Below are 12575 nucleotides of genomic sequence, written 5' to 3'. Positions count from 1 at the left end.
CGCAATTCCCAGCCTTCATAGTAACCAAATTAGTCACCTCTACTGCAAAAAAAAAAAAAAAAAAAAAAAAAAATTAGAGTACCTACCTTCATTACTGTCTCCCAAAAGGTACAACTGCTCTGTGCCCACGTTACCCAATGGACTGCTCTTGCTAATAGCCAGGGAAGAAGAGAGAATACTAATTGCTGGCACCTCCCCGCCCCTCTCCAAAACACAAATGAAGGGCAGAAGAAAAGGAAAAGTGGTTAACCCAATCATCACGGCCCTGAAACAGGAGTTAGAATACAAAAAGACCTAAAGTAGCACTTTGCTGACCTGCCGCGTCCCGCCTCCCACTGTCGGGGCGAGAACCTCGCCACCTGCCGTCCCGCAAAGCCCCGCCCACTCGGAGTGGGCGGGGCCGCGGCTCTTCCGACACGCCCCTCCGGCGCGGGGCGCGCGCGTTCGGCCTCTGCGTCGGGGGAGGAGTCTCTTGTCCCTCCGCGCGGCCCGTTCCGCCTCGGCTCCCGCCGCGTCTGGGCTGACGTGTCGGCGGCTCTCGGCGGCTCGGCCGTGATGGCGGACGCCTGGGAGGAGATCAGGCGGTTGGCAGCTGACTTCCAGCGGGCGCAGTTCGCCGAGGCCACTCAGAGGTGCCGACCCTCCCTCTCCGTTGCTGAGTAGCCCCTGGGCAGCCACATGAGAGCTGAGGCCGGGGGGTCCCTGGCTCTGGAGCCCGCACCTTCCCACCCACCCTGTGCCACCGCGTCTTGCCTTCTCCTTCCTCCCGAGCCTGGAGGGCGGCGGTTCCAGGCATAGTTCTTGGCGGAAAAGCCCGAAAGCTTCTACGCCCCGGAGTCCCCACCCCACCCCGAGGCAGCCGGGGCCCGAGGCCGGCGCGCCCCGCCCTCCCGACGGCCGAGCTGGTGCCTGAGCCCCGTGGAGCCGTCCCAGCCCCACGAGCGCCGTCGCATCCTTAATCACCCGTGGAGTCCCGTGGCACCCTCGCCTGTCCGACGCTCCCAGGACTTTCCAACGCCAACATACAGCGCTTAGCAAGTGCTGTGTTGACTCGTGCAACATCTTGCCTTTTTTTTTATTTTTATTTTTTTTTTTTTGTCCTCCGGAAGAGCAGTGCTAGGCCGGGCCCCTGGTCCCATCTGTCAGTTTTTGTAAGGACTCCTGGGACACGGACATTCCTCGCAGAGCCATCAAGCTTAGGGGTTAAAAGCTCTGCTTTTTAATATTACGGAACACATATACAATATTAATAGAATCCCCCCCCCTTTTTTTTTTTTTTTTTGGAATCCGTTGACTCTATCTCTCACCTTTTGATGTTTTTGTGCCTTCTGGGGCTTGAAGACCTTAACCCCTTAATACTGTATTTGTGTAGCACTGAGAGCGAACCAGGGCAGATCCTGAAGTGCTGGGATAACAGTTGCAGTCCTGGTTTTCCCAGGCCCTGTCTCCTGCCTACGGGCGAATGGTAGTAGAAGTGAAGCAATTACACTATTAGTTTAAAAGAAAAGTGTGCTTTGTTTGGTTTTGGGGGTGTTTTTTGCTTTTTTTTTTTGTCTTTCGTTTTGTTTTTGTTTTTTTTAACTGAATTTATAATGGAAACTGAGGTAAAAGGGCAGACCTTTTTTCTACCTAAATTCTATGTCCTCGCCTTTCTAATTAGATTTGAAGAGTAGAAGCAGGTGCAGAGGACAGAGCAAACTTGAAATTCTGTAATAGGATGGTTTGTACCAATTAGGTGCACGATTGAAGTTTATGTCAACCTGCTTACCCCCCAAGAGTTGTTTTTATTTTTTTAGACTTATTGAATCTATATGGCTTACTAATAAAAGATACAGATTTTGTAATGTATAGTGCCTCTTCACCCAGGCTTTTTAAAAAAAATTTTTTTTTTCATACATTGTTAATTTTGTTAAGCACAAATATATCAAGTGCATTTTAAAACTTCTTGTCTCTAACATGAGAGACTCCTAACTCTGGGAAACGAACTAGGGGTGGTGGAAGGGGAGAAGGGCGGGGGGTGGGGGTGAATGGGTGGCGGGCACTGAGGGGGGCACTTGACGGGATGAGCCCTGGGTGTTATTCTGTATGTTGGCAAATTGAACACCAATAAAAAATAAATTTATTAAAAAATAAATAATAAAACTTCTTGTCTCTCTCAGGCTGTCAGAGCGGAACTGCATTGAGATTGTGAATAAATTGATTGCTCAAAAACAGCTAGAAGTAGTTCACACACTTGATGGGAAGGAATATATTACACCAGCTCAGATTAGTAAAGAAATGAGAGATGAGCTACATGTCCGAGGTGGTAAGTAATTCCTTATTTTTTTCCTCTGGTTATTTGAAGGTGGGGGGGAAAACCCTTAAAACATAAATAATAAATTATTTGGAGGATAGAAGACATCCTTCCCAATTATTAATATAAAAATCAGCCTCGATATTTTTAATAGCTTCCGGTAAAGAAGATCATATAATTTAAATGAAGTCAAATATTGTCACCTTACAAAATAGCATCTTTTATTATTATGAGTTATGTGTTCTGTATGTGAATTAATCAACTGTTTCTATCCATAATTCATGAATTTATTGGATGACTTGGGAGGGTAAGCTATCTATTATCAGGTGGTAATTATGAAAGGAGAACAGAGATTTTAAAAGATTGCAGATTGTTAAAATATAGAGCAATACTACCACACTCTTAAAAACTTACCTTTCAGTATTTGCAAATTAGGAAACAATATAGTGCTATACCTATTATATTGTAGGAAACGCTAGTAGAAACACATAAAGTTTTTGTTTTTCTTTGTCTTTTTAAAATTTGAACAAACTACTAAGCAACTCTGAGCACTATTTGGTTAAAATAGAAGCAACTATGAAAACAACTCATTAGATGTTATCAAATATACCCTTGGTGTTGGTTCATCTTCCTGCATGGTTAGCTAATCAAATATTAGCTATAATTTAGAATACTTGACAGATTTTCTTTTGCCAATAGGTGGAAATCTACTTGTTCCAAAAATTTTTTAAAGTTCATCTGAATTTAGTTGTATCTCCTTGGTCACAGATAAATTGTGAAGGGAGATAAATCTTAAATCCGTAGGCCTGGGCAACTTGTGTATTCATTTGTTATTAGCCTATGTGACAAATGAAACTTCAAAAATAAATTATTGCCTATGCCTCCAGCCATAAAGACTTATTTATTATTTAGCTAATGGTTTGTATTTGAAAACATTAATTATTGTGGCTTTATTCCTTTGTAGAAGGAGGACTTCCACTGTCCAGATAAATATCTGTTGAAATGTATTTTTTGGCTTGTGTGTCTTACACGTAAATATAAAATCAATAAATGTCTTTTTTTAAAGGTCGAGTAAACATTGTTGATCTGCAACAGGTAAATTTTAAATTTATAAATTTTTTTCCTTTCTCAATTTTTTGATACTATGACTAAAGTATTCACTAATACTGGTATCCTATTTTGTATAATGTTGGTGAAGAAATAGTTTCATAGTCCTCACTAATACTTTTAATCAATTTAATAAGTTCTTTCTCAGTTATTTGCTTATCCTTTACCAAATAAACCCATAGTTGTCATTATATGTAATTACTGGGTTTATGTAATTTGGAGAGAAAAATAACTTTGACGTTTATGTGCTTTTAGTTTATGGAAGGAATAGAAAAATATTTTTAAAAGTAGAAGATATTTTTAGAAAATATAGCATGCAGGTCATCAGCAAGATACACTATGTTTTAAGAAGCTAGAAAATTTTTATAAAAGGTGCCTATTGTATGAAACTATAGCTTCTTAATGCAAGCTTTCCTAGCAAGTGAAAATGTAGTTGTTCAGAAATGAAAGTTAACAAGATTCTAAATTTTTATTTGTCTGAGACTTTTCACAATACTTCCAATTGATTTGAAATTCATTTAAGAGAAAGCAAGTTTTTAAAAAGATATTTCTAATATGTAACTTTAAACTTAAGAAGAGACGATATGAACTTACAACTTATAGAATTTTATTTATTTTCTAGGTAATTAATGTGGATCTGACTCATATTGAAAGTAGAATTGGTGACATTGTAAAATCAGAAAAACATGTTCAGCTAGTGTTGGGACAACTGATAGATGAGTAAGTACAGCATATAAGAGCACTTTTTTTGTGTTTCTTTTTCTCTTTTTTTTTAATAGTGTTTAAATTTAAAACAATTGTGACCAGTTTGACATTTTATTTAGAACTCTCATAATGCTGATTTTCATTGTTAAGATCATTGTACTTAAAAAGTAAGTGCTTAATTGTATGGAGTTCTTGGAAATAATAAAAACTTTGATTTTTTTTTCTATTATCTTAAAGCAGCACAGAATGTAATTTTTACAGTCTTTATATCTGATCTTAACTCTGAAAACAAATTTCTTCCAAAAAATTAATGAAAAATGATTGCACAATTTACATTGTTTAAAAAATGCCGGCATTTGTCATTTGGTTGACCTTCCATTTAGTTACATTTATAAGAAAAAAATAATTTTCAGAATATGAGTCATAAATCATGTTTACCTAAAGATAGCCTATTCACTCTTTTGTGGGCATATGTTATTGTACTTAAAAGAGGAAAAGCATTATTCCTAATTTTTTTTTTTTTTTAACTATTAGGAACTATTTGGATCGGTTAGCAGAAGAGGTTAATGATAAATTGCAAGAAAGTGGTCAGGTCACCATATCAGAGCTATGTAAAACCTATGATCTTCCTGGAAACTTTCTGACACAGGTATTTTTTCTTAATAGTATAATGTCTTTTCAGGTAAAGAATTTTAGTTGAAAGAAAAAAAACTAGACTTTCTTACCATAAATTAATGTTTTGCAAGTGTTTGGGGATATTTCCTATATATTGATGGCTCTCATGAGACCATTTAGAAATGATTACTTCTTTGTTCTTAAAATAGTTTGACACTCTAGAATTATAGACATCTATTTTGTATAGTGGAAAGTGCATGTGCTTTGGAGTAAAACAGACTTTGAATACATTTATGCCACTACTTAGTTATTCAATGTTAGGAAATTTGTTTCAACTCTTTTTTTTGTGTCAATTTACGTATCTTTAAAATGGAAATGATTGTCTTTTTCATAGACTCCAGTAAGGTTATATTGATGGTATATCTAGTGAGATGTCTGGCACAGTGGAGGTACTCAATAAATGATGATTTTGTTTTGTATTTACTGGAATAAATAAGAGAAAAGCCAAATCTCTTCTTCTTAGGTATATATCACTTTATGAAAATCCAGCTTAAAAAATTTATCAGACCATAATTACATGAGATTAATTTATAATACAGACATATTTACTCATCCATTTTGAGAGAGTGATTTCCTATAATTGCATCTAAAAGACCATTTGAATATAGACCTATTTTACATAGCATTTCAGGAGACTAAGTTCTATTTTAAGTGAGCAAATATATATTAATCACAGGTCAAAGAATATGTTTTTAAAACACTTTTAAAAAGTATCAGTACAGACCCAAAAGATTTTTTTATAAAACTGTGCTGTTGATACATTTTGGAAGTGTGTATGTTTTCTTAAAATTTTTCAGTTCTAGTTTTTCTGAATATCACAGGCAGTACTCTAAAACGTCATTAAGAAGTTGTTTGAGATGCATGTTTCTATACCAGAAAAGTATCAGCCAGGGGGCTGCCTTGAGTAGTTTTAACTCCTCTTGGGATGTGATATATACCCAGACTTATTTCAGATATACCTGACCGCAGTCATACTGTAGCTGTGGAGAAACACTCCCTTGGGATTACTAGGAAATCCTGTTGTCTGTTGTCTGCGAGTATAGATCTCTGGGCACAGATACACTTGTTAATATTTGCATCAGAGAAGATAACTTTTTAGGTCTCATGTTTCCCTAGGTTTCAGAATCTTGGAATAACATTTATTTCACTCAGTGTTTGAAGCTCCAAGCAGAGTCTTCTTCAAGACCCACATACATGTCTTGGCTGCCTGTATGTTTCAGGCTGCCTGTATCTAGAAAATTGGTTAATCGGTCACTTTTATTTTCCATTAGAAATAGCCCTTCTTAGCGAGTAGCAAAGCCTTTTAACATACCAGCTATTTGACTCATTCAATTCTTGGTTCTATTCTGAGATGATGAAGTTTCCTAGATACTAAGTCTTATATATCCTATGAATTTGTTGTACTTGTTGAAGTCTCTCAATCATAATGATAATACAACATCAGTGTGTAGCGTGACTTCATTAAAACTATACAATTAGGGTTCCCTGGGTGGCGCAGCAGTTTAGCGCCGCCTTCGGCCCAGGGTGTAATCCTGAGGTCCTGGGATCAAGTCCCACATCGGGCTCCCTACATGGAGCCTGCTTCTCCCTCTGCCTGTGTCTCTGCCTCTCTGTCTCTATGTCTCATTAGTAAATAAAGAAAATCTTAAAAAAAAAAAAAAAACCTATACAATTGTATTATGTATAATTCTGTTCTTTCAGATTAATAAAAACTTGCACCTTTACCCCCAGGCACTAACTCAGCGACTAGGTAGAATCATTAATGGACACATCGATCTTGATAACAGAGGAGTAATATTCACGGAAGCCTTCGTAGCCCGACATAAAGCCCGCATCCGGGGGCTGTTTAGTGCCATTACCCGGTGAGCCTGGTTTTGTTTTTGTTTTTAAAGCCTGCTTGAAAATATGTATATTTTTACATTTCTTTGATTACAGTTTTTTTTTTTTTTCTATCAGCTTTCTTTTCTTTTTTCTTTCTTTCTTTCTTTCTTTTTTTCTTTTTTTTTTTTTTATTAGTCTCCTTCAGGACCCTCCCCTCGGTTCTTGGAGATAGAGTTCTGTGACTGGGGTTCGGGATTCCAGAGCCCTAGAATGTAGCCAGACACTCCCCAGCCCACATATCCTTCACTGCCTATGTTAATCACCCTTATGACCCCAGATGCAGGTCTGCAGAATACCCAGGTCAGTATATCAAGTCATCCTGGGGTCATGGAAGGAGCTTGCAGTCTAAAGACAAGTCCTTGGGTCCCAGCTCTATCACAAAGTAACCGTAAGAGCTGCAGCAGATAAGTCAGTCTCCTAACTCCTTTGAGCCTCAGGTGGGGCTAGATGATTTTAGAGCCCTTTCCACTAAATGACATCCTACAATTCTCATGACTAACAATGTTAATATCAAAATCACTTTAACTTTTACCGTATGAGCTGCAGCAGAAAATTAAACTCTTACTCTAAAGTAAGAGTTTCTGAAATATTTGGAGCCTGAGTGACTCTCCAATACGGAATTAAGAAAACCTACATTCTCAGGTATCTCCTCTCTCCTGGGTCATTAACTTTATCTCAGTGGTTTTTGAGTCCAGATTTCTCCCATTTTAAAACAATCAAACCTCTCTCAACCACATATTCTACTCTATCACCTTGTTTGTCCCTTTCCTAAAATAAACCTTCTCAGGAGTTGATATCTACATTTACTGTCTCAGTTTTCAGACCTTCTGTCACTTCTCAACTCACCTGTCTGGCTTCTACCAACTTACAAAGCAATGTCAAATCATGAAATCTTTCTAACATGTTTTACATGACTTGGCAGTAGCATTTAACTCCAGTTATGTCTTCCTTCTTGAAATGTTCTTTTTTTCTTTCTTTCTTTCTTTTTTTTTAACATCGCATTTTACTGCCTTCCTCTTACTTCCTTTGGTTATACCTTATAAGTCACCTTATTTTGGCTTTTCCTCCTTTCCCTAGCCTTTAAAGTTTTGTTTTGTTTCAGGTCACCTTTTCTTCTTCATTTGTCACTGTCTTCCTAGGGGACTTGACTTTTCTTTTAAATTTCAGACTTATTACTCACACAGCATCTCTATTGAAATGTTTTACAAATCCCTCTAATTCACCATATTTAAAATAGCTCACTATGCCTGAGCTACCCCACTCTACCCTAGTTGAATTTATTTTTCCACTTGTGTTTCCATTTTACCAGTAAATGGTATTAATCCATTTGGTTTTGCCACAGACCTGGGAGTCATCCTTTACATCATCCTTTCTCTCAGTGCCCCCTTTTTCAGAAAACAAAGGCTTTTTGAATTCTGTATTCTAAATATTTGTTATCTTTACTTGTGTGGCATCACCATTCCCCCCAGATCAGTCCATTTTTTAACTGGACTATTTTAGTAGCTTTCTAACCAGTCTCCCTTCTTCTACTCTTATTACCTTCCAGGACATTTTTTATAAGACAGCCACAGTGATTTCTTTTGGTCATTCAACAAATCAAAAGCACTTCTTGAGCACCTAATACACACAAGGCACTGGTCCAAAAGACTGGGTTAGAAGAGAAAGCTTGCAATTTAGTGCAACTGTTTTCTTTTTTCCTTTTTTTTTTAAACATCTCACAATTACAGAAAAATTGCAGAAGAATCTTTTTTTCCTGTCCATTTGAGAGGAAGTTCCTAACATAATATCCATCACCGCAAATACATCAGTTTGTGTCCTATCAACAAGGGCATTGTCCTATATAATCACATAACTATAATTCAAACATCAAATATTGACATTGATACATTCCTCCCATCTAGTCCTTAGATCTCATTCATGTTTTACCAGTTTTCCAATAATGTATTTTACTATAAAGGACCCAGTTCAGAATCATATATTGCATTTAATTGGCATGTCTCCTTAGTCACCTTCAATCTGGAATGCTTGCTTGGTCTTTTTTTTTTTTTTTTTTTTTTTTTACTTTCATAACCTTGACACTTTTGAATACCTACCACAGGCCAGTTATTTTATAAGATGTTCGATTTTGCTTGTCTGCTATTTTTTCATGTTGATGTTCAGGTTATGCATCTTTGACAGGAATGTAACCAAAGTAGTTCTGTGTTCTTGTCATTGAGTCCTAGCAGGTGGTATACAGTTTAGATTTTTCTAGTTACTGATAGTGTGCATTATAACTTCTTAATAAGGAGGTATCTGTTAGGCTTGTCATAAAGCTACTTGTTTTTCCTTTATAATTAATTATTTGTGTGGAGGGCAATTTGAGATCTTGTAAGTTACTGTGCTTTTTTAATCAAACTTTCAGTTTATTTAAATCACTATGACTCATGGCTCCCTATCTAATTCGTGGAATTGAAATCTATTATCATCATTATTTAGATATTTTTTAATTGGCTCTAATTTAGCTATTGGGCCACCTATCAGTCTCTTTTCTGTGTCCTTTTAATATGTCTCCATCATTCTTGGAGCACTCCTTTCTAGTACAACAAGAAGTTGTAGGCTCCGTTCGTACTTTTCTTGTCTCAAACCTGGAATCAGCCATTTCCCCAAGAAACCCTGGTTCTTTTTAGTAGAGTGTACTATTTAGAACCCAAGTTCTGGACACTAAATTGCTTATTGCTGTCTGGTCATCATTGTTCCCAAGTCCTTTTAGCAGATAAGCTAAGGGATACATGTAAACATGTGTATACAACCCTCTATATATCTATATTTTTGTATTTTTATACTTATCAAAAACCATGAGTTCACACTGAAAATTCCAGTTCCCTTCCAAGCCCCCTATTAGTTTTGTCCTAGTTTTCTCATTTTCATATTTGCAACTCCCTTATTGGACCCTGAGAAACCTAGTTCCTGTCATCCTTAATATACAGTTGACTCTTGAACAACACAGAGGTGAGGGGCACCAACCCCCACACCAAAGTTGAAAATCTGTGAATAATTTTTGACTCCGCCAAAACTTAACAGCCTGCTGTTTATCAAAAGCCTTACCAATGACAAATAGTCGAGTAACACATCTTTTATATATTATATACTATATTCTTACAATAAAGTAAGCTAGAGAAAAGAAAATATTAAGAATATCATAAGAAAGATGGGGTGCCTAGGTGGCTCAGTCCTTTAAGTGTCTGCCGTCAGCTTGAATCCAGGGTCCTGGGATCAAGTGCCAAGTTGGGCTCCCTGCTCAGGGGAAGTCTGCTTTTGCCTCTCCCTCTACCCATCTCTCCCACTGGTGCTTGCTTTCTCTCTCTCTCTCTCTCTCTCAAATAAATAAATAAAATCTTTTAAAAAATAATATCATAAGAAAAAATACATTTATAGTGCTGCCCTATATATATATATATATATATATTTTTTTTTTTTTTTTAAATCCACATATAGTGGTGCCTGAGTGGCACAGTTGGTTAAGCATCCAGCTCTTGGTTTTGGCTCATTTCGTGATCTCAGGGTTCTGAGATCAAGCTCCATGTCAGTCTCTGTGCTCAGCACGAGTATGCTTGGACCTTTTCTCCCTCTGCCCCTCCACCCTGTGCTCCTGTGTTCTTACTCTCTTTCTCTTTCAAATTCATAAATAAATATTTAAAAAATAATAATTCTATATGTAAAGTGGACCCATGCAGTTCAAATCCGCATTGTTCAGGATGCCTGGGTGGTTCAGCAGTTGAGCATCTGCCTTTGGCTCAGGGGATGATCCTGGAGTCCTGGGATCAAGTCCTGCATTGGGCTCCCTGCTGGGAACCTGCTTCTCCCTCTACCTATGTCTCTGCCTCTCTCTCTCTGTGTCTTTCATGAATAAATAAATAAAATCTTTAAAAACAAAACAAAACAAATCCATGTTGTTCAAGGGTCAGCTAAATTTACTTTTTTGAATGATTCCCCTTTATGTAACTGATTTCCCATTGCTGCTGCAGCTTTCTCTTCCCTGTGTGGATGCCCTTCTTTCCCGACATAGGCTCTGACAGCTTGCACCCTCCTAACACAAGAAACTGATAAGAGTAGTTGTTTCTGGGAGAATGGGGTAACTGATAATGAAAGGGGATTCCGTTTTGTACCTTTTTTGTACTGTGTGCATTTATTACTAGATCAAAAAATAAAAGCTAAGAGCATATTTTCCTATTGACAGATATTTATCTTTTTTCTTTGACTAATTGTGGTGAGTGTAGTTCTCATCAGGTTTGGCAAATAATATTTTTTCTTACTCACAGTAGCCCTGAGTTTCTCTGTGCAGAGGTATTATCAAAGCATGAAGGCAGAACAAATTCTGAGCCTCAGAAGATATTGCTAAGCTATATGGCTTCCAGACAGTTCCATTTAATGTACCATGTCATCATATTTATCTCTTATATGTAAGGAACTCCCCACCCCCCACTTTTCTGGTCTAACTTTAGAGAAAACACTTGTATCTCTGATTTTAGAAGGGTATATATTATTGTTATAGGTAGCCAAAAGAAGAACGGGAGATAGAATGGTGAGATATATAGGTATACTAAACTACATTGTATTCTAAATTGAAATAAAAATTCAACAACTGAGTTTTATTGTACAAAAACTAGGTATTTTGCGCAATTCAATTAAACGTTTGCTAAACACCCACAATAAGTTACACGTGCATACATTTTAAGATAAAGTCCTTCAAGGAGCCTTCTACATTTTTGTAGGGATGTGTTCAGGTGAAGGGGACAGGAAAAAAAAAAAAAACATAGGAAGGTTGTAATAAACAGAGATAAACAGAGGAGAGCAAACTTCACCAAGCATCTAACTGGACCTGATTGGTTTGGGACTCTAGATAATTTAGCTGAAAAAGTAGGATAAACCAATTTAATAAAAAATAATCTACGTAAGAATTTGGTAAAAATAATAATTTAGTCAAAATTCCCAAACATAGGGGTTTTAAATATCAATTCATATTCAAGACAAATGTTTCTGCTCCCAAGTTTGTCATAGAAAGAATTCATAACATCTTAAATAATCAGCAACAGAGAATTTAGTATTTGGAATAACTTAAAAGTCCCTTAGTTATATGCATTAAAATAAAAACATAGACTAAACTCAAACCAGAAAACAGGCATAATTGGCTTATAATGAATAGGGGAAAATATATAGTCAGAAAAAGAAAGTCTATGTCATTTTCCTTTTAATTTCTCTTACTTAAAAAAAAAGATAATTATTATAAAAGAAAAGCATTCACAGGGATCTCCCTAAAAGAAATGAAGAGAGATGTCCACAATGTCCACCAAAAGACATGAACACAAATGCTTGTAGCAGCATTATTCACAATAGCTCCAAACTGGAAACAATGCATATGTCCATCAACTAATGGGCAGATAAAATGTGGGATCTTTGTACAGTAAAATGCTAACCAACAATATAAAGGAGTGAATACTGATTCATGCTTCATCATGCATGAACCTCAAAATGATGCTAAGTGAAAGAAACCAGACAGACTACATTTTGATTCCATTTATATGAAATTTCTAGAAGGGCAAATTTATAGAGCTAGAAAGTAGATCCGTGGTTCTCTAGGAGTAGGGGTAGAAGCAGGAATTAACTCCAAACATCTGTGAAGAATTTTTTGGATGGTAGAAACATTCTAAGATTCAAGATCTTAGAGATAGTGATGGTTCCTCAACTTTATAAATTTATTAAGATGATTGAATTGTATACTTAAAGTTGGTTGGATTTATGATATGTAAGTTGTACCCCATTAAAACTGTTTTTTTTTTTTGTAAAGAAACATTACAGAAAATAGTGATAAGCAAAAAGGAGCATTTTAAGTGGACCCCTCCCAGTCACCCACCTAATCTTAAGAGTATATCATGCC

The 12575-nt window shown here is 36.9% G+C and overlaps 1 protein-coding gene across 1 annotated transcript in view; it reads left to right on the top strand.

Moving 5' to 3' along the window:
• The first annotated feature begins 469 nt into the window (after positions 1-469).
• UFL1 (UFM1 specific ligase 1) overlaps positions 470-12575 on the top strand; it is a 30882-nt gene continuing 18776 nt past the window's right edge. The window contains exons 1-6 of the mRNA XM_041763636.1: positions 470-632; positions 2160-2305; positions 3360-3388; positions 4023-4120; positions 4640-4754; positions 6512-6642. Coding sequence (XP_041619570.1) covers positions 556-632; positions 2160-2305; positions 3360-3388; positions 4023-4120; positions 4640-4754; positions 6512-6642 — 596 coding nt within the window. The 5' untranslated portion in view covers positions 470-555. The remainder of the gene's footprint in view (positions 633-2159; positions 2306-3359; positions 3389-4022; positions 4121-4639; positions 4755-6511; positions 6643-12575) is intronic.

This window comes from Vulpes lagopus, chromosome 1, assembly GCF_018345385.1.
Source record: "Vulpes lagopus strain Blue_001 chromosome 1, ASM1834538v1, whole genome shotgun sequence".
Taxonomy (NCBI): Eukaryota; Metazoa; Chordata; class Mammalia; order Carnivora; family Canidae; genus Vulpes; species Vulpes lagopus.
This window is presented reverse-complemented; position numbering and strand designations above follow the sequence as displayed.